Genomic DNA, 22756 nt, shown 5'->3' with positions numbered 1-22756 from the left:
TGGGTTTTCCCAAGGTAGCATGCCCTAGACATCTTGAATTGTGTGAGTAATTAATAGATAGTGAAAAACAGTCATAATAAAACAGACTGAGGAAAAGTGCATCTTATATGCTTCACATCCCCTCTTTGTGGTGATTTAAAAAACGCCCATAGAAATCTGACATTACATAAACCTGTTTATATTTGATTATGTCAGTGTTTCCCAAACTTTTTTGGCGATGGAGCCCTTTGTAAAGAATTCTTGGTACGGTGCGGTAGAACTACTGTCCCTAGGTGCAGTTTGAAAAATGGTGCATTTTCTGAGCTTTAAATGGGTTCAAAAAATGAAAGATTTGACTACTGTCATGAAACTTCCATAGGTCAAAGAATTAAAAGTCCATGTTATAAAAAAGGGGGGGATATTTGTAGGAAATACATACTTGGTACTTCCTTTCCTTATTAAGTATTTTTGCAAAGAGCTTGTAGGTATATGAGAAAAAGATTCTGAACAGAATATCAGGAGAAGGGGAAATCTTAATAGAGGTTGGAAAGTGTCTCAGCATGATGAGTATAACATGGACATTAGAAAAAAATGTTTTTTGTTAATTAGTGAATTAAATGTTTTGTTAAGTATTGAATTAAAAGTTTTGTTTTTATAAATGGTGAAAGAAATTTCAAAATATTTATCAAGTGACTCGAAAATATTCCTGTAATAGTACTCCTAATTCCAGATGCAGGATTGCTGGCTATTTCTTTTGGGGGATTCTTCTGTGGGTTCTTCAGAGTAAGCCAGTAATCCCAGTTCAACCACAATTCAGAGGGTTACCATAAGTTCACACTTAGTAATAATTTATCTCCAAAGAATCATGTCTTTCAAGTGTGCCCCACAGTTATATATCTATATCTATATATATTTATATTATATTATATATACACTATATATTAGTATATTTTATATATATATATATATATATATATATATTTATTTATTTATTTATAATTTACACAGAGATAGCATAACCCAGTAGAGCCATGTAAGTGTTTCACGGAAAGAAGAGTTCCACAAAATATACTTAGTTTTACTACCTGCAGTACATTTTGATCACTCAGTTTCAGGGACTGGCCAACTGTGGTCTTGGCCAACTGTGGGGCCAAATCCAGCCTGGCACCTGTTTGCATGTGGCTTGCAAGCTAAAAATGGTCTTTATCTTTTTAAATGGTTGGTTAAATCAGTAGAAGAATAATATTTCATGACCATGGAAATTATTTGGAATTCAAATTTCAGGGTCCATAAATAAAGTTCTGTTGGGATACAGCCATGTTGTTACATCGGTTTTCAATGGCAGCCCTATTGCCATTTTAGGGACTGGATGACTCTGTTGTGAGTACTGTTCTTTGCATTGTGGGATGGTTAGTCACATGCTAGCCTCTACCATTAGAGGCCTGTCGCATCCCCACCCTGGTTATTGCATCAAAAATGAATCCACCAGATGAGCTCTGTGGGCTGAAAACGTGTAAGTCAGAACGACTGGTTTGTGGCTTGCTTGTGGCTGCTTTGGGGCTACAAAAGCAGAGCTGAGTAGTTGTCACAGAGACAGTCTGCCAGCAAAGCCTAAAATATTTACATATTATACACCTTTTTATGGAAAAAGTTCGGTGATTCCTGCTTTACTCCTATTCTCTTCTCTTGTATTCCATTCCATTCCATTCCATTCCATTCATTTTTATTCTATTTCTTTAAACAATGCTGGTCATGACCGACTAAACTAATTTCATTTCCCCATAATAAGACCCAGCTGGTGGTTTGAGAAACTTTATTCCTAAGCAGCTCTGGAAAGGCAGTATATTGAATATTGGATAAGAGCATATGCCTTACAGCCAAGCTTACATTCATATTTTGACTGGGTTGCTTAAAAGTTGTGTGAACCTGGCCAAGTTACTGAATCTCTCTGAGCTCCTATAACCTCATGCACAAAGTGGGGGTGGTACTAATAATAGATACACAGTTAATGTTTGTAAGACTAGGATGGGTCCATGTATATCCTGAGCCCTGGTCATTTGCTACTGTCATTGGCATTTGTATTAGTTAGAGTCTTCCAGAGAAACAGAACCAATAGGGTGAGTGTGGATAGATAGAATGAAATTTATTCAAAGGAATTGACTCATGGGATTATGGAGCTAGCAATTCTAAATCTGCAGGGTGGATTGGCAAGTTGAAGACCAGGAAGGAGTTGATGCTGTGGCTCAAGTCTGAAAGGTGTCTGCTGCCAAATTCCCTCTTGCTCAGAAAAGGTCAGTCTTTTATTCTCTTCGAGCCTTGGACGGATTGGGTGAGGCCCACCCACATTAAGGAGGGCAATCTCCTCAAAGCTCACTGATTTCGATGTTGACCTCATGCAGAGACACCCTCACAGAAACATCCAGACGAACGTGTGACCACCTATCTGGACACCGTGCCCCCGGGTATCGTGTCACGGTAAAATAAAGAAAAGTGATCATTGTTCAGAACACTCAAGAAGTTGGGAAAAGACTGGGGTATCTCACTGGAGTTTGTTTAGATAATTCATTATTTTAAATATAATAATAAGAAAAGTAAAAGACAAAATTATAGGGAAGATGTTTTGAATTTGCGTAAAAATCACAAATAATTTCTCTCCAAATTTTTGAATAGGAAACTCAAGTTTGCTTCCATGAGTACAACAGTTTTACTCCAGGCTTTTGGTTGCAATTACTATGAACAATTCCTGAGGAATAATTTTTAGTCATAATTTGAAAAAATTTTTTACAGCAGTCATATATTTAAAGGAGCTGAAATTAAGTTTCGAGAAATGGTATTAAAGCTGTTTTTTCTTTTCTCCTTTTGACAAATGCAATGTTGAGATTTCTTGGTGTCATGAAAATGGAATTCAGATCCACTTCTATGCTGACAGATTATGTATTTCAAACTCCGATGCATCTGTAACGTGGACATTCACGCGCTGTTAGACGGGGATGCGGCAGTCTAGACGTCAGTCAAATGACAATCAGATGAAAGCCACAGATGCATCTGGTAGATACGAAGACAGACTGGGGAATCCACATGGAGCAACCTTTGCCAGAGACTCCAGTAGGCCCACCTATTCACCAACTCTTACTTGACTCCATCTCCATAGATATTCACTGCATGTACATGTCATGCAACATCATGGTCCCTTCTCTTCGGTGGGGCTGTGGAAGTTGTTCAGGTGTCCGACTTAGACCACAATAGTGTGTTGCAGTGAAACAGAGAGAGGAAGAGTGAATGTAGGGGTTCGTCCCTGTGGGGCCCATAGAGCATGCCAACTGACCCTCTTTGTGAACTGCTTTCTGAAAAATGCCTACGGAGGCGGCCCACGGTTGGAGTCTCCCAGGCCAGGGGGGACCAGCTATCCCATCTTCGTCCCCATGTTTCTTGGCACAGCTATACTTTGCATGCTGATTGAAAAGCTCTTTTTGTTCACCAATGTTGCCCTAGCGGAACGCCTGCTACAGTGTAGGTACTTAGTAATGTTAAATGGATGACTATAAGCTGTCCAATGTTTAATTTTATCATATTCACCCTTATCTCAGCAGAAAATCTTTGCTTTGTCTTTGCATGTTTAAAAAGCTGACCGACGTTCATAGCACACTATTCACCACAGTCCAAAGCTGGAAACAACCCAAATAGACACTAAAGGATGATTGGATTTTGAAATGTGGTCTATCCATACAGTGGAATATTATCCAGCTCTGAAAAGGAATAAGATTTTTTACATGTTACAACATGGATGAAACTTAAAGACACTATGTTAAGTGAAATAAAAATAAAATGATACATACACATGTGAAAAGCACTACATAGGGACAAAAGACCAAAAAAGAAAGAAAAGAAAGAAATCATCTAACTTAGTAGCAGTTATATTTGTGGGGTAAGACTGGCCAAACATGACTTCTTAAAAAATTTCCTCTCTACATTTCTATAATGAGTTAAAAAAAATTTTTTTTAAATCTATTTAAAAACTCCTGGAAATCTCTTCAGAATCCCCACTTAATTCTCTACTCTCTTTTTCAAGGGTAGTGACTCTCCTCCTATTTATTTTTAATTGAGGCTAGGATTTGAGAAGAAGCCTGTTTTACCTATGTATTCTTCATTTTCGGTCAATAGCACTGTTTTAAGCCTTGTCTTGCCAATGTATAGACTTCAAGTATTTAATTTACTATTTGCTGGTATCAACCACTCTTGCCCCATGTCTTGATTTGCCTGATTTTATACCTGAGGCCCCTGTGCCATGGACTTTCTACCTGATGAGAGAGGTTGTTAGTCGGTTCTGGGCCTCTGGACCCTCTGGTGGGAAAGACTATGTTGGGGGCAGGGGGAAGGAGCAGAAAGGCGGAATGGGGGTGGGGGCTGGGGAAATGACATGCTTACAGTTTTACATACATTTGTTTTGGAAAATTAAGACCCAACTAATACTCTGGCAAATATGTAAGTAACTATGTGGGAAGCCTGAAAACATAAGGATCATTGGCAACATTGATAAAGGGCCATCAATCTTGTCCACTTAAGATCAAGAAAACATTGGGTTCAGAAGATCATTGGAGGAGTGGAGTTTTGGACTCTGTCACTAACCTTTGTTGTGATCTTCAGAAGCTAACTTGCTTCTAAGAGCGCTTCATTTTCCTCGTTTATAAAACAGAATTATAAGCATTTATGAACAATGAAATAAGGGTTATTTATGGAAGTTAAATAGTATAGGGGTTTGTTGGTGTTTATCGTTACTGTTAATCAAAACAACCAGAAAGATATAGTCTCCATCCTCAGGAAATTTCCAACCAAGTAAAGCATGGCCAATGGATAAATGACTTAAATTTATAACAACATAATGGTCATAAAAGCAAGTACATGGCTTAATGGAGGCTCAAGGAAAGAAGAAAGGAAGACATAAAGGAAGAAAAGAAAGAGTGAAGCTTTGTGTTGGATTAAGGTGGTGAATGATTTCATGGAGGAAGTGGTCCTTGAGATTGGCAGTGAAGATGGGGGTTGAACGTCTAGCCATGGTGAGGATACCGAGTGGTGAGAATGGCACAAGGAAGGGCTCAGTGATGTGACAGAGAAGGGATCTGATTTAACTGAGATGATAGGAACTGTGAAGGAAAGGGGTGGGGGAAATGAATAGAAGATCAGATGCAGTCAGAGCCCCTAATCAGTGTGGGGTGTTGGGGCATTATTTTTTCTAGGTGGGAGGCCAACATTTATAACAGGTGGGGCTACCCAGTGGAGAGGCGGCTTTGTGGGGGGTGGTCAGGAATGAGAGACTGGAGGTTAGGGACCCGGTAGGAGCTAGGGCAATGGCCAGGGTGGGAAGAGTGATGGCCACACTCTACTATTGGTAGAGCTCCTACTACATCCTGGGCTCATTATGTGCCTTATTTAAGTTTCCACTGCAGGCACTGCTGTTTAACCTGCTGTCACATTGGAAGGAACTGAAACATGACTTTTAAATTTAACTTCAAGATCAAGTTCAAGATCAAGAGACAGTGCTCCAAACTAGAGGTGACCGTGTACAACACACGTGTTCTTTGACACAACCAAGATGTGAATTACAGACTTTCCTACGACAGCCTCTGGTTTTTTATAATTAATCTCCTGGGTTAGTCAGACATTGCTGAATTTGGAGTAAATTTTTGTTTTGTTTTGTAGGGCGGGGGGTAAAATTGCAAGGAGATGGGATTGCAATCAAGGGCCTGATCATGCTAGAAAGTGGCCCCTTTGCTCTGATCAATTTACAAAGGCATCACCCATCCCCAGGCTCAGCTCTTCTTTACTGCCCCTCCTGTGCCAGGCCCTGGGAGCCGACATTCAGAGTTGAACAGCAATTATCACGCATGAAGTTTTCGTATTTAAAATTGCCTTGATTAATTAGTTCCTCTGAAACTTGTTTAGAAGTGAAATGAATTCTTTTGAGTTCGGTAATTGCGGCTCTCTGAGCGACCAATCAACCCTAATGATACCCAAGGCATCTTGTTAGACACGGGATCAGTAACAATGTTGGGCCTTGAAGCCTCGGTCTCACACTGGCAAGAAGAGTGTAAGTTAGCATTCTGCTGTAATGGTTTCTCTGAAAAGTTAACTCCTGATGGCTCAGGCTTCAAACTCACATATAGTTTTTTTGAGTCACAGAAATGTTAGAAGTGAAAACTGCCTTCCACATACGCTAGGGTGAGCCCTTTCTTTGTTAAGTGAGGAAACTGATCTGCTCAAGGTCATGGCGTTAGAGGCACAGCTCTGTCAATCACCTGGTCCTCCTGATATTTAGAGCAATTACTCCTTGTATGGTGACACCTGCTCCTGAAAAAGGAAGGAAAGAAAGAAGGAAGACTGGCGAGGAGGAAGGAAGGAAAGAAGGAAGGAAGGAAGGAAGGAAGGAAGGAAGGGAAGGAAGAAGAGAAAGGTTCAATAGCTCTCACAGTGGGAGGGAGTATTAGGCATTTTATGATTAACTCATGACTATTTCCAAAGGAACTTCTCCCAAAAAAGATAATTATGTTCTTATGGAATTTTAGAAAGTTGTGATACAACAGTAAAGGAGAATTTTTTTTTTAAAAGAGAGTCAGTGCTTTCTGGTACTTTCTGATGAAGCCAATAAAGAGAAGGAAATAATTTTGAGCACTCAGGGGAGTAATGACACTATGTTAAGCTTTTATCTTCTCTCGGTTCTCTTTTTACCCAGTTTTTAAAAATTAGATTTTTTTCTGTGAGAAATATTTGATTGATATAATCTCTCAAATAGATATAGCTGTGCAAATATATTTTGTGTTTTCTTATATATGTAAACTTTGCACAAACGCACAATGCAGCAAATATATGACAAAACAAACGTTATACTAGCCTGGTGGGGAGGCGAGGTCCTGGACTGAGAAATTTAAATAGATATTACAGAGCTAAGGTTTCAGATAAAAGTGAGAAAGTTGCAACAAAAAGGCATGTTGAATTATGCAAAAAAAGCAGTAAGGGACCTTGGTCTTATAGCATATGCATTCATCAACTCAAAATAGTTTAGAGATGTAAATGTAAGACCTGAAACTGTAAAAACTCCTAGAAGAAAAAGTAGGGGAAAAGCTCTTTGACATTGGTCTTAGGAATAATTTTTTGGATTTGATATCAAAAGCATAGAAAACAAAACCAAAAACAAACAAGTGAGACTATATCAAAGTCAAAAGCTCCTGCACAGCAAAGCAAATAATAAACACACTGAAAAGGCAACCTATTTATTGGGAAAAAAATATTTGCAAGCCATAGAGCTGATAAGAGGTTAACATCCAAAATATATAAGGAACCCCAAAAACTCAGCGGCGAATCAAACCAAACCAAACCAAACAACAAAAAACCTGATTAGAAAATGGGCAAAGAACATTCATAGATATTTTTCCAAAGAAGACGTATAAATGGCCAATAAGTGTATAAAAAGATACTGAGTACCACTAAGCATCAAGGAAATGCAAATCAAAAGCAGATGAGACATCACCTCATACCTGTTGTGATGACTATTATCCTAAAAAGACAAAAGAGGGGCATGTGGGTGGCTCAGTTGGTTAAGTGCCTGACTCTTGATCTCAGCTCAGGTTTTATCTCAGGGTCATGAGTTCAAGCCCCGCATTGGGCTCCCTTAAAAAAAAAAAAAAGCCAAAGATAACAAGTGTTGTCAAGGACTTCGAGAGAAGAGGACCCTGGTGTACTTTTGGCGGGAATGTAAATGGTTGCAAGCATTATGGAAAACAGTATGGAATTTCCTCTTCTGGGTTATAGAAAATTAAATCAGGACCTTGAAGAGATATTTGCACTCTCATGTTCTGTTCTTTTCTTTTCTTTTCTTTTCTTTTCTTTTCTTTTCTTTCTTTTCTTTTCTTTCTTTTTCTCTTTCTTTCCTTTCTTCTTTCTTTCTTTCTTTCTTTCTTTCTTTCTTTCTTTCTTTCTCTTTCTTTTTTAAGAAATAAAAGTTTATTGAAAACACTGCAAGGGAGCAGCGGGCAGGAGCGACTCTGTGAGGAGGTGGTGGTGAGGGGCCACAGCTACAGGGCGGGGTGAGGAGGTATGAGAATGAATGGAATTTTCCCTTTTTTACTAACTGTTCCTGGATGTAAGTAGTCCATTGGTTAGTTAGGTCCTGTGGCTCTTTGGAGGTGGGTCACTTCTGCCCTTGTGCCTGCTCAAGTTTCCATTGCTCAAGCCTGTTGCCTAAAAGCAGCCTGTGCATTCCCTGCTGACGGCTCAACAATGACAAATCTTTGGCATTCGGGGGAAGTCTCATCTTCAGTAGCTTCTTCCTGCTGAATGAAGGGTACGGAGATGTCCCTACCTATGGGTCACATTGGTCAGCTGGGGAATTTATATGTAGAAGTTACAGAAGGTGGAGGCAGCTGAATGCAAGGTAGACAGCGTGTCTGAATCTCCCTGAATAGAAAGGATTAGCTGTTGGCTGGAAGTTAGGTAGTGAAGGAGTTTTGGCTCCAGGAGGAGAGACATCAGAGAAGACAACAAAATAGGGGCACGTGGGTGTCTAGGTCCGTTAAGCATCCAACTCTTGATTTCGGCTCAGGTCATGATCTCAGGGTCATGGAACTGAGCGCCTCATTGGGCTCTGCGCTGGGTGTGGAGCCTGCTTGGGACTCTCTCTCTCTCTGCCCTTTCCCCAGCTTACACATGCTTGTGCATCCTTTCCCCAGCTTGCACACGCGTGTGCATGTTCTCTCTCTCAAATACATACATACATACTTAAAAAAGGCAACAAACTAAGATTATTATTCTAAGAAAGCGAAGCCCACCCTGCAACATTGTTTACAATAGCTGAGATTTGAAAATCATCTAAGCGTCCATCAATGAATGAATGGATAAAGAAATTGTGATTATATATGTTCACTTTTTAAAATGAAAGAGATACTGTCTTTGCGACGGCATGGATGAATCTGGAGGATATTTTGCTAAGTGGAATAAGCCACGGAAAGACACATAGTGCATGATTTTAATTATATGTGGGGATCTGGCTTATATATGAAATCTAAAAAACTCTACTCTCATAGAGAGTAGAAGGATAGTTACTTGGGGCAGGGAGTTTGGAGGAAATGGAGAGATGTTGGTCAAAGGGCACGATGTTTCAGATACGTAGGACAAATAAGCTCCAGAAATCTAATGTACAGGATGGTGACTATAGTAAGTAATACTGTATTTTATACTGGAAACGTGTGAAGAGATTAGTCCTCAGGTGCTCTCATCAAATGCACAAAGACGATAACTATGTTAGGGGATGGATATGTTACTTAGCTGATTGTAGTTATTTCCCTATGCAATGTATACTAATATCATGCTATACAGCTTAAATATATACAATTTTTATTAAAAATCAAATTAAAAGACATGTGGAATTTGATTTTTCTCATTTTTATAAATCATGAAAAATGCAAGTAATTCGCCATCTACGTTTGGCAATGGTTATACTATTTATTATTTGGTTTTATGCTTTTATATTGAAAAATAATATATGTTCATGGTAAATATTCTAAGGTATGCAAATGAGTCCTCAATAAGAAGTGGTCACAGCCCAGACCTCCAGCTTCCCTCTTTAACATGGATTAGTATTAATAGTTCTGTGTGCCCTTCCAGAAGACTTTTACACATTTATAAGACTACACATGAATATATCTTTGCATACACAGGCAAAAGGAAAGATACTGCATATACTGTGCATTGCTTTTTTTAGTCTAAAAAAAACCTCAGAGATTATTATGTTTCAGTATATTAATTAATTAATTAGGTAATCCCACAAGTTTTTATCAAGTACTACTGGGCTAGGTGCTATGTCGAGGGCTATGCCAGGGCAGGGATATAGTATATTAATGAGTATAAAAACAGATTTAGACCCAGCCTTCTTGGGGTTTACAGTTTAGGGAAGAGACAGGGAGGCGTATAGCCACGGATACATGCCAATTTTATAGCATAATAAGTGCCATAAAATAAGGATGCTTGGTCACAGATACTTGGAAAGGTATAGATTCGATCAAAGTATTTAAAGCAGCAGGTCCCGGCTCATGGAAGGTGGTTTTTGCAGGACAGATTTATGGATATACTATATATGTGGTATCGCTTTTTTCTAGCATCAGGTGTCAAAATTCTCCCTGCGAAGCTGAGGTTGGAATGTATTTTTTGGCTGTCCACATATGGGTAAATAATAATGTAAAAGGCAAAAGTTTTAAATATTCATTAAAAATGTCATTAATTACACTTAATATATTTGTAAGTCCTGGAAAAATAATTTTAAATTCTTTCTTATTTCCCTGATATAGGTAATATATTAAGGGAAGCCTGTTATTAAAAAGACTCTATGGGGCACCTGGGTGGCACAGCGGTTAAGCGTCTGCCTTCGGCTCAGGGTGTGATCCCGGCGTTATGGGATCGAGCCCCACATCAGGCTCCTCCGCTATGAGCCTGCTTCTTCCTCTCCCATTCCCCTGCTTGTGTTCCCTCTCTCGCTGGCTGTCTCTCTGTCAAATAAATAAATAAAATCTTTAAAAAAATAAAAAATAAATAAAAAGACTCTAACACTGAAGTAGAGGCAAAATGAAAGTCCCCTCAACCTCCCACCTCATATTTACCCCCCTTAAAATTCAAGTTTCTTCTCATGAGGTAGCAAGCACCTCCTCCTAACTTTTAAGATAGCCTTTTTTTTTTTTTTTTTTTAGAACAGTTGTAGGTTTACAGCAAAATTGAATGGAAGCTCCAGGAGACACGTTTTTCCCTGGACATTTGCCTGCAAAAGATATTGTCTTAAATATCCGCCTGCCGGCACCTGGCTCTGGTGGTGAAGCATCTGACTCTTGATTTTGGCTCAGGTCACGATCTCAGGGTCCTGAGACGAGCCCTGCAGCAGCTCCACCCTGGGTGCGGAGCCTGCTTAAGATACGTAACTCGTGAATCGTAGAACGCTACATCAAAAACTAATGATGTACTCTATGTTGGCTAATTGAACATAATAACAAAAAAACTGCCCCCCCAAAAGATTCTCTCTCTCTTGCCCTCTGCCCATGGCCCCCATACATGCATGTATTCTCTCTCTCTTAAAAAAAAGAGAATCTGCTTGCAATTACATTTTCCACAGTTAAATTGTCTTTCTTGGAGGTAGGGGCTGCATTTTTATTTGTCTTTGATTTTTTTTTAAAGATTTTATTTATTTATTTGAGAGAGAGAGAGAGAGCACAGGCACAAGCAAGCGGCGTGGCAGGCAGAGGGAGAGGGAGAAGCAGGCTCCCCAATGAGCAAGGAGACCGATCTGGGGCTTGATGTGGGGCTTGATCAGGGCTTGATCCTAGGACCCCTGATCATGACCTGAGCCAAAGGCAGAGGCTTAATCAACAGAGCCACCCAGGCGCCCCTATTTGTTTTGATTTTTAACCATTGCAAGGCCTATTTAGTTGCCAGGTTTTAAAAACCTATTTGTTGAATTTTTTTTCTTTTTTACTGAAGTATAGCTGACACACAATATATTTTTCAATTTTTAAATGAGTGACTAAGACTATTTCAGTCGGGATAGGCTAGATTATATTACATTTGAAGTCCTTGGGACACATCATCTTTGCACTGATCACTTCAAGCATCCAGTTTCCCTCCCTCTTTTGGTTTCACCATCACCAATACGTAGCCGCCACGGTTTGGCAGAAGGAGAAGAGACAGAAGGGATGATGTGTATGGGGTTTTATGGCCGGAAATAGACATAGGGTACTGCACTTTTTTTTTTTTTTTTGTATTCCATTATTCAGAATATAGTCACGGGATCCTGATAAGTACAAACTGGGCTGAGGAATGTGGTCTTCCTGTGTACCCGGAAAGAGGAGATGGGCTCAGGGCCCTCTAGCTTGTCTATATTAGTCAGAGTTTTAAGGCACTTTAAAGGGAATTTTATCCAGTTTACTCTTTTGGCCCAAATTCCTTTGATAATCCATTTCAAGAAGGGTCAACGTCACTCTGGAAGGCTTTCATGTTGAGGGATGCAAATCTGAAACCCGTAGCCCAATGGCTGTGAACCATGGTCCCTCCTGAGAGTCTAATAGACCGTCTTGGAACAAGTGAGCACACAAACAAGATTTCTCCTGAACATTTTCAGGGAGAATCTTGGACCCCTTGAAAGTCATCTGTGTTCTTCCTAAGGAACAATGGACCTAAAATTAGAACTCCTGCTCTAGCAGAGGCAGAGAAAGCCATTCAGGTGAAAAAAAAAAAAAAAAAGAGGATAGAAGGCTAAGTACTAGAGCTCCTAAAACATACAGAGTGCGTTGGGACTAGGTCTGATTATATTGACTCTGCCATTAACTCTCTTCATGGTCCTGGGCAAACCATAGAAGTTCTCATAACCATACTAAACAATTGCTTTCCTCTGTAGTTGTGACAACCTGAACTAAAAGCACCACAAGGACAAGGGATCTTTTTACCTTGTTCATGGTTGTATCTCTAGTGATTAGCACATAATTGGATAAATGGTCCATAGGCATTATTCAATGAATATTTGGCCTATGGCTAAATGGGACCTAAGTTATTTCTATTTGATTCTGTTTCTGATTTTATCTAAAATCAATTTCATGAAAATAAAAAAAATGAAAGTTGGCCAAAATTAATCTTATTCAATTATTCACCTATGAACACTGAGAAAGTTCTCCTTCTACCATTCCACTGAAATTGAGGAACTAGCTCCAGGAAAGGGCATAATCAGGGTACACATATTTAGAAGTGTGCCTTTGGACACACACATGGTTCATAGAACACTGGGCTCAAGGGACAAGAGAGACACAGACTCCCTGAAAGGATTGAAGGGACTTGTCACCCTCCCTCTGCAGTTTCCTGCCCTGAGAAAGGAAGCTGTTTTATAAGTATGTTGTGCAGAAGAGTTAACCATTCACAAATTTAAGTAGAGCCCAACATGGAGCTTGAACTCATAACCCTAAGATCAAGACCTGAGCAGAGATCAAGAGTCAGACACTCAACCAAATGAGCCACCCAGGCACCCCCAGAAGGTCCTTATTATCTGATGAAAACAGATACCAGGCAAATGTTCATGAAATACACCAACATGGGAAATAAAACCAACATTTTCTATTATATTGTAGTGAAGTGTTTGATAGAATCAATCTTGAAAAACAGAACAAAAGCTATGAAATGTTATACAGAATTTTAACTATGTATAAATTCATACATAAAACTAATAAAATTAAATACTGAAAGGGACATAATATTTTCAACATTCCATTATGGTTATTTATGGCTCATTTATGAAGGGTGTTAGTTTCACAAGACCCATTGGAAAACTTCATTGATTTCCTCAAAGGTTTCTCTTAATTTGTGTATCTCAATTCTCTTTGAAGCTCTATTAGGTCATCCTCCATATTGGTTTTCCTTTATTTAATTGCTAGATGGCTATATGTCAGACCCTCAGAGCTCAGTAGATGTATCTGCAGCGGGAACATGTATCTAGCATGACAATTTCCTCCTGTCATCAGCTTTCATTGTGTTTGCATTGTATCTTCAGAGGATAACATGACCAAGTAAACCAAGCTCAGACCTTCAAATACGTTGACTTTTTGGCTGGGCGGGTTAGCTATTCTGCAGCAGAGAGGTATGTTTGAGTGTTCAGAATTTCCTAAGGGGTTATTTCTTTGAATATTTGTTTTTTGTGTTAGACCTTCTATTTCTTAACATAACCACCTCATTTTTGGGATTTGGATCATAAATACAGACCACAGAACCTCTGTGTATATTCCATTTCTCTATTCCTCCAGGCTCAGTGCCTCTTGAATTTGGGAATATTGTAATAGAGTTTTCTTTTCTTGTGGGAGGCTGATGCTTTCGTCATTTCGTCTCCCCACCTTCCCGTTATTACACTCTCCTCAGAGTGCTGCAGGGAGGAATTTTACAAAAATATTAGTCAGCAATTCCACATCACCAGAAAAAGTGCAATTCCTGAAATTTTAGTGCCTCGCCTTCTCAAGCAAGATGTAAAACGGACGGCAATGTTCAAAAAGAGAAATGCAACATCAAGAACAATATTAATATTGGTTCTAAATTTATAGATCGATTCCCGATGTTACACACCGCAGTTTGTACAGAGCGCGTTGGGTTGGTGATTGCCTAGTACAAAGTGCAGAGAGTGATTACTTTTGTTGGTGCAGGGGGCATGGGGAATGCCAAATGTATTAGGTTAGCTTTTGATCTGAAGCGTGCGGCTTGAGTGGAAGCACGCCAGGTATAGTAGCATGCAAGAACCTTCTAAACACCAGGGGCAGTATGCCCAAATCCAAGGAGAGGTGGTAACAGGGGCGGCTTTTCCAGGCAACAGCCCAAGTTCTGAGGGCCTGCATCATCGAGGGCATGGTGGTGGTGAGGAGCAGAAGTGGCTGAAAAGGAAGGCTGTAACTTACGGGCCTTTGTGTCTTGCAGAGGACCTTGACACATTCTCTTGTCAAGTTGCCATATTAGTCTGAGGTTGTTGAGATGGACGGGTGATTTACAATCTAAGTCATAAACAACAATGGTAACTTTTTTTTTTTCTGATTTAGTTTCTACTTATAAAAGTGCTAATGACCCACTCTAATCTGTCCAGTCATATTTTTTTGGGGGTCTCCCCCATTATGCAATAGTCTCTTACTAAAGTTGAAGAATGTAGTCAGTGAGTATGATCCTATTCCTCCTTTCTATCCTTCTAAAAATTGGCCCCTGGTCCCTCCTTGACAGTTGCACCAGGCATCTCTGTCCTTTTGCAATCTCTGTGTGGCTCCTAGCAATTCCAGGTGCTCCGTGATGTTCTCCACCTCTCATCCTCCATGAGCTCCCCCTCCATTCTATGCTTCAAGATCGGCCATGTGTGGATGAGCATTGCTCAGGTTGTGCTGATGGAAGAAGTGCTCTCCAACTCCACCTGGAGTGCTGATACAATCTTTCAAGTCACAATATAGGGATGGCCTGTAGGTTTTAGAGAGACCCAAAGAAATAGCACTTTTCCTGACATAGTATTGTCTCTTAAAATGTCAATGGCTTCACATTGTCCATAGAATATACTCCAAAGTCATTAACAAGGTCTTCCCAGTTCTATGCTGTCTGGTCTTGCCCACTTCTCCTGCTTAATTCATCGCTGCTCTATTTATCTCTCTATTTATCAGGGTCCAGCCACCCTGAACTTCCCTCACTTCCTTGAAGCCACTGTGCTTTTTCTCAATTCTGACATCTGTACTTCCTCTAGTCACTGTAATACTGCTCTCCACATCCTCTGGGTAGCCTGCCACCCCATCTTTGTCACCACTTTACCCAGTGAATTCCTGTTCCTCTTATCCTTTATTTCTAAGTTTAATATTAGCTTCTCAGATAAACCTTATCTGAGGCTTAGTGAGCTTAAGTGCACTGTTCCTGATCTCGCAAATAGTGAGTTGTAGACTTGGGGTTCACACTTCGCCAATCTCTGTTCTGGGCTTGCTTCTTAACCATTATAAGCTCATCTAAGACCTTACCTTGACTCATAGTTATATCTCCTCCAACATCTAACTCAGTGCTGGATACCTAGGAGTTGCTTGATAAATATATTTCAAATGGATAAATAGAATCATGGTCTGATATAGAGATAAAGTTTGCTCTAACCACGTGGCGTTGCTTCTGTCTGTCGATCTCATTTCTCAAATTCCATCTCTCAATTTCATTGTTTGCAGAAGGGCATGTTTTATTAAGTGGTACTCAACATGGTTCAGAGCTAAAATTCTAGTCTTCATTACTTTCATTATTACTATTGTCATTATAGACCACAAATAATTCCTGAGCATCTATTGTGTGCAGACAATTCTATAGGTTACTCTTTCTGCTGAATTCTGTTTTATCTCAAATGCACAAAAGAAACTCATAAAGAAAATGGACTTTACAGGTTAATTGGACCAATTATATTCATGGGAAATGATCTCGCCCTTCTTCATTCCAGAAAGATAACTGAGCACCATAATTGTTCACTTGGCACCAGAAGAGCACGTGAAGATCTGATCTGCTTTTAGTGGCATATCCCAAAGGGAAGCTCAGGCTTATATTTTCTCCCGGCACCATTGGAAGGAGGATTCCCGTGGAGTGAATAGAAGGCCCCCCCTTTTTTTCCTAAGGTAAAGTGAAAAATTGTGGACTTCAGTTGAAATTCAAATGAAGTTATTATTTATGTTCATGAAGTAAGTATTGTGTTTAACCAGAGGAATCCTCAGTATATCACTATATGGACAACCCCCCTTATAATTCTTAATATAATCAAACCATAACATAGTTTGACTGTGAAATACAGTAAGGTTTTCTTCCTTATTAACGTATGTGATGGAAAAAGCTGAAATGTCTCCAAATGTCTTGTGTTCGGTTCCTATCTCTTTCAGTGAAATAGGCAATTAGATGTGTCATGATGGATGTTTTCATTCTCACCAACCCTCTGTAGCTCTATGTAGTTGTGTGTGGTCTACTGTTGTCTCTCCTTGTATTTTGCAGGAAACTTATTAGCCCTTAAAGTAGGTCAAACTATAGAAATATTAACGTGAGTCAACATTTTCATGACCTTAAAACATTTCTTTTTCTATGTTAGGAAGTGCATGGAATAGGAGCTCTTTAAGAGAAAGAATACAATTGTATCTATCATCTATCATCTATCTATCTATCTATCATCTATCTATCTGTCATGTATCTATCATCTATCATATATCTCTATTATCTATCATTGATCTATCATCTATCATCATCTATCTCATCTATCATCTATCTAATCTCTATCATCTATCATCTATATCTCTACCTCTATTTATATGTAATCTATCTATATCTATTTCTCTCTATATCTATCTATACTTATATCTCTATTCATCTCTCTCTATTTTTTTCACTTTTTTAAATATCTGAGATTTTTTTTAAAGATTTATTTATTTATTTCTTAGAGACAGCCAGCGAGAGAGGGAACACAAGCAGGGGGAGTGGGAGAGGAAGAAGCAGGCGTCTAGTGGAGGAGCCTGATGTGGGGCTCGATCCCATAACGCCAGGATCACGCCCTGAGCCGAAGGCAGATGCTTAACACCCAGGCGCCCCTAAATACCTGAGATTTTTATACAGAAATACAGATATAGATATGACGGCAGGTGCATGTGGCCTGGAGAGGACTGAGTGCTCAGAGCTCAGTTCCTTGTAGATGACCACTCTCAGAAGCATCTACCTCTTAGAAAGGTCTCCCTATAAGGAGGTGTTTGAAAGATGGGGAGGAGAGATGTTTTACGGGGAGAAGGTTTCTGAGCATCCCGTGACTCTAATAAGGCATGCAGCCAGCTTTGAGTCTACGAATGAATGGCAAATAAAAGTAGCCCCCAAAAGCTCTTTTTTTGTGTGTCTCCATACGTAAGAATACTATTCAATATATTTTGCATTGTATTTCACTCGTTCTTTTCACAAGGATTCTTAGAAGAAATAATTTCAAAGTTGGTAATAAGAATAGTAATGTTTTGCTCAAATTCTTGGCTGATTTACTTGTCTTTTGGAATGCTACTAATTGTATAAATGGTGAAAAGTTTTGAGGGATGTTTGTGGTCTGCACAGAGCAGTGGATAGGACTTGCTTGTAAGCAACATGTTTTATTCTTGCCTCTATTTTACGTCCTGGTCTGGCATTTCCTTTTCACATTTTCTTATTTAAGTTATTTACCTGTGTCTTATGTCTCACCTTAGACACCTTCAACCCTTTGTTAATTTGTAGAAGTATTGACATACAGATTCACATATGTACACATTGACATGTCTGTTTATTTTCTATTTTAATAACTGAAGAAGCAAACAGGAAAGATTGAGGAAGAAATGTCTCTTGCAATGTTCATTCCCAATATAATTCTGCAGTCAAGTCCAGCAATTTCCCAGCTTGTGTAAAAGCCTCATATCGAAGAAGGGGAGGCTTCTGGATGGCCACATGTGAAACTCTAAGGAGTCATAGCCTAGGTACAGTTGGAAGTCCTTGGGAGGTAAAGCAAATATATCTGAAGACACATTACCGAGGTGAAGAAATTGTGAAGTCATAGAGAATGCAGTCCACACTTTTAACTTCCAGTTTTCAAAGTGCTTACTCACATCTGTGATCTCTTGAAGCCCACTGAACTAAGGAAAGTAGGTGAGACAATAGTTTTAAGTCCATCACATAGCATCTGAGCAAAATTAAGTTTTTTTCCCCTCAAGCATAACAGATTTTTATTTTTTATTTTTTAAAAGATTTTATTTATTTATTTGAGAGAGAGAGAGTGAGAGAGAGAACATGAGCCATGGGGGAGAGGGAGAAGCAGGCTCCCTGCTGAGCAGGGAGCCCAATGGAGTGTTGATTCCAGGACCCTGGGATCATGACCTGAGCTGAAGGCAGACATTTAACCAACTGAGCCACCCAGGCGTCCCTCAAGCATAAAAGATTTTTAAAGCCTTGGATCTAAAGCAGAAATATTAGTTCAGAACCCTAACAGTGATAAGTTCGCTCTTTTTTCATTGTGCTGTGCTGGAGTAGTAGGCATCCTGGGGTTTTAACACAGACAAACGGAGATGGTGCTTCCCACTTTGCTAGTAACACACCTGGCTCCTGTGTCTGCCTCGGAAGGAGAGAAGACTGTCAGAGGTTGAATTCCACAACTTCCTGTATTAACAAATCATCATCAGCTTGGTGGCACAAAACAACACAAATTGATTTTCTCACAGTTCTGGAGGTCAGAAGTCCAAACTCAATATCACTGGGCCAAAATCAAGGTGTTGACAGGGCTACTCTCCACCCAGACGCTCCATTGGAGAAGCCAGTCTTTGCTCCGCAGGCCTGGTGGTGCTGGCAGTCCCTTGGTTCTATCACTCCAGTCTCCGCTTCTATGGCCACATTGCCCCTCCTCCTAAAATAAGTAGAGAAGCAGAGATTGGTGGTATTGTCAGCTTCCGCAAGCTATGGAGCACATGAGATTGCAACCCCAAGGAACAAGAAGAGGTAATAAACTATTCTTCCTTAGAGACTTCAGAGAGAGCACGGTTCTACGGATGCCTTGATTTTGGACATTTAGCCCTCAGTCTGTAGTCAAATCTCCCTCTGCCTCCTTCCTATAAGGGTATTTGTGATGGCATTAAGGGCCCACTCTGATAATCTCCCCAACTCAAGATTCTTAATTTTGAACTTCATGAGTCTTTTCTCATATAAAGTAATATTCTCAGGTTCCAAGAACGAGAACCTGGATATCTTTGCAGGCCATATTCAGCTTACTGTATTGCTCCAAACCACTCCGTATGGCCAGTTTGGTATTTTGTTTTGTTTTAACTCTTTACAGGAAATTCAGCCACATCATGAACACAATTATCCATTGGTTAACATTTTTCTTCCTTTCGGCATCCATTTGAGCGCCATACAGGTAGCAATGGCTCCCATTCCTATTATCAAAGGAAAACTATTATTCAAGTCACACGGTTTTTACTTTATGCATAGCTGTGTTCTTGGTTTTGTGGATAAAAAATGGAATAAAATGTAATTATTGCTCTCAAAGAAATTATAGTACATGCATTTCCAAGGGTATTCCAAAATATGATTAGAACAATACAAGTGTGCTTCTTCGTGTAATTCTCTAGTAAAGACAAAAGGAGTCAATGACCAGCAGAGAACCCAGAGCACTCCTTCAAGCTTCCTTTTTCATATCTTTCACAAGGTGCTCCTGCAAGTGCAAAGAGAAAAGATAAACAACTCAATCACCCTCTCCGGAAAAGGAGGAAAAATTAGTTGAAAAATATATGGTGACAGGGAATAAAAGGTAGAGCATAGTGAGTATTGTAAGTGGTATTTTAATAGTGTTGTATGGTGACAGATAGTAGCTACACTGGTGGTGAGGACAGCATTCTGTATAAACTTGTTGAATCACTGTGTTGCACACCCGAAAATAATGTAACATTGTGTGTCAGCCACACTCAAACACAAAAAAATATGGTGACACACACAATGTCATGTGCATGATAACTGATCTCCCACAACATAGAACTGACTTCTCAGTTGTCTGAAAAGAGTGGTATCCACTATGGCATGAACCTGTTTCACAATGAACAACATACATGTGTCAGTTGGGTATTTCCATGATCTAACATGGCAAATGATAGGGGAAGTTGATATACTGATATACTGACATATTTATTAATCTTTTCACAGAAAAGGACCATAGAAATCCAACATTGATGGATGAGAAAAATTTCACCAAAGTGAAAGAGTTTATACTTTTAGGGTTTACAGCAGACTTGTGGTTACAGAGAGTACTGTTTGTCATTTTCCTCATCATCTATATTGCCAGTCTCTCAGGGAACATCACCCTGATTTCTCTGATCTGTGCTGATTCTCGGCTCCACACAGCCATGTACTTCTTCATTGGGAATCTTTCATTCCTGGATCTCTGGTACTCTTCTGTCTATGCTCCCCAAATTCTTATAACCTGCATCTCAGAAGACAAAAGCATCTCCTTTGCTGGCTGCCTAGCTCAGTTCTTCTTCTCTGCTGGGCTGGCATACAGTGAATGTTACCTGTTGGCCTCCATGGCTTATGACCGCTATGTGGCCATCTCCAACCCTCTGCTTTATTCGCAGGCAATGTCCTCAAGGTTATGTGCAAGTCTCGTTGCAGCTTCATACCTTGGTGGCTTTCTTAACTCAACCATCATTACCAGCGAGACATTTACCTTGAGCTTCTGTGGGAGCAATGTCATTGACGACTACTTCTGTGATCTGCCCCCCCTTGTCAAGCTGGCCTGTGATGTGAAGGAGAGCTACCAGGCTGTGCTCTATTTCATACTGGCCTCCAATGTCATTGCTCCCACTGTGCTCATCCTTGCCTCCTACCTCTTCATCATTGCTGCCATCTTGAAGATCCGCTCCACCCAAGGCCGCCTCAAGGCTGTCTCCACCTGTGGCTCTCACCTGACGGCTGTCACCTTGTACTATGGCTCTATTCTCTTCATTTACTCCCGACCAAGTACCAGCTATGCCCTGGAAAGGGATAAAGTGGTGTCGGTGTTCTACACTGTGGTGATACCATTGTTGAATCCCTTGATCTATAGCTTAAGAAATAAAGATGTTAAAGATGCTCTGAAGAAAATGTTAGACAGGGCACCATTTTTTAAATGAAAATACTTGGGAGACATGACTGTATCTTTTTTCTAGGTTATTTCCATATCATCATTATTAGCCTAGACTCTCAGAAATAACAAAAATAAGCAAAAAAATAAAATCCTGGATAATGTGGAAACACTTGACAGCAATTGTTTTTTAAGTTGGCACTAATGTATTTGAATATGTGCTTAAAGTAAATAAGGTGGGTATATTTGGGAAAACTGCTATGTCTGCCACCTGGGAACAGTCTAAAATTCCTGGGATTCTGAGAAGGGTGAGCGAGAGCAGTTTTCATTTTGTTTTGTTTGCCGTGATACAAAGATTTTTGTTGGGAACAGATACAGGAAATCACCAATATCTCAGAGTCACAGTGAGCTTTCAGTGGAGTATTTCCTCAACAATTAGAATGATCAAGGGCTAAAGAACAGCAGTGGTATGAAGACAAAAATAGAGATGTAGATAGATATAGATAGAGAGACAGAGAGACAGATTCAAAAAGCTTTTATACCCATGAGAAGATTCATTGTGCAAATCTGTACTGGGTGAAGCAATAAACAGCCATTAAAGTCCTATGAATGTTTGTGTTTCTTTGCTTGTTCAGCTTTATGTATGAATTCATGACAACTTGGAGAATAGCTCATCATAATGTCTCTCATTTCCTAATTTTAAGTCTTTTTACATATAAAACATGAAGCTGTACCCACACAAAAAAGCTCTAGTGTTGGTAACCAAGCCTATTCACTTGCTAGTGTTGTCATAACGAAATACAAGACTGGGTGGCTGAAACAACAGAAATTTGTTTTCTCACAGTTCTGGAGGCTGAAAGGCCAAGATCAAGGTGCTGTTAAGGTTGATTTGTTCTGAGGCCTCTTTCCTTTGCTTGTAGGCGGCCACACTCTTGCTTTCTCCTCACACGATCTTTTCTGTGCACAAGTAAACCTGGTACCTCCTTGTGAGTCTAAATTTCCATTTCTTCTTTTTATGAAGACTTGGATCAGATTGGATTAGGGCTCACCCTAACCATCTCATTTTAACTTAATCACTTTAAAAAATATATTTATTTATTTATTTATTTATTTATTTATTTATTTATTTATTTATTTTAGAGAGAAAGAGAGAGACAGCATGATTGGGAGGGAGCAGATGGTGAGAGAGAGAATCTCAAGCAGATGCCATGCTGATCACAGAGCCCAAGAGGCTTTATCCCCAGGGTCCCAAGTTCATGACCTGAGCTGAAACCAAGAGTTGGACCCTTAGCCTACTGAGCCACCCAGGTGCCCCTTAACTTAATCACTTCTATAGAGGCCCTATTTCCAAACACACATTCTGAGTCACTATTAGTCAACATATGAATTTTAGAGGGCTGCCATTCAATCCATAATATCAGGCATTAATAGGAGTTTCCTGATGAATGAGACAGGGAAACGGAGCCTGGAAGCACAGTGTAGACAAGGAAGCGTAGAAGATCTGGCAGTAAAAAAAAATTATGGACCACAAATGATGCACTCTAGAAAAGTTTAATTAGAACAATTTGGAGAGTTTCTATTATCAGACGCATTTATGATTCTATTGTGACTTAATGGTATGAGAGTGAGATTTTAGTA

At 39.7% G+C, this 22756-nt stretch overlaps 1 protein-coding gene across 1 annotated transcript; it reads left to right on the top strand.

Annotated features, from left to right (window-relative positions):
* Nucleotides 1–20228: 20228 nt before the first annotated feature.
* On the top strand, nucleotides 20229–21167 carry LOC103666241 (olfactory receptor 1013-like). The gene has a single exon (XM_008694258.1). It carries the CDS (start codon nucleotides 20229–20231, stop codon nucleotides 21165–21167), a length of 939 nt encoding a protein of 312 aa, XP_008692480.1.
* The last annotated feature ends 1589 nt before the right edge of the window (nucleotides 21168–22756 follow it).

Source organism: Ursus maritimus, unplaced genomic scaffold, assembly GCF_017311325.1.
Source record: "Ursus maritimus isolate PB19 unplaced genomic scaffold, ASM1731132v1 scaffold_23, whole genome shotgun sequence".
NCBI classification, from domain to species: Eukaryota; Metazoa; Chordata; class Mammalia; order Carnivora; family Ursidae; genus Ursus; species Ursus maritimus.
The sequence above is the reverse complement of the archived record's forward strand: the minus strand, read 5'-3'. Positions and strand labels throughout refer to the sequence as shown.

What these genes read in the sequence shown, in the direction of transcription:
- LOC103666241 (XM_008694258.1), top strand. Translation starts at nt 20,229, where the DNA reads ATGGATGAGAAAAATTTCACCAAAGTGAAAGAGTTTATACTTTTAGGG.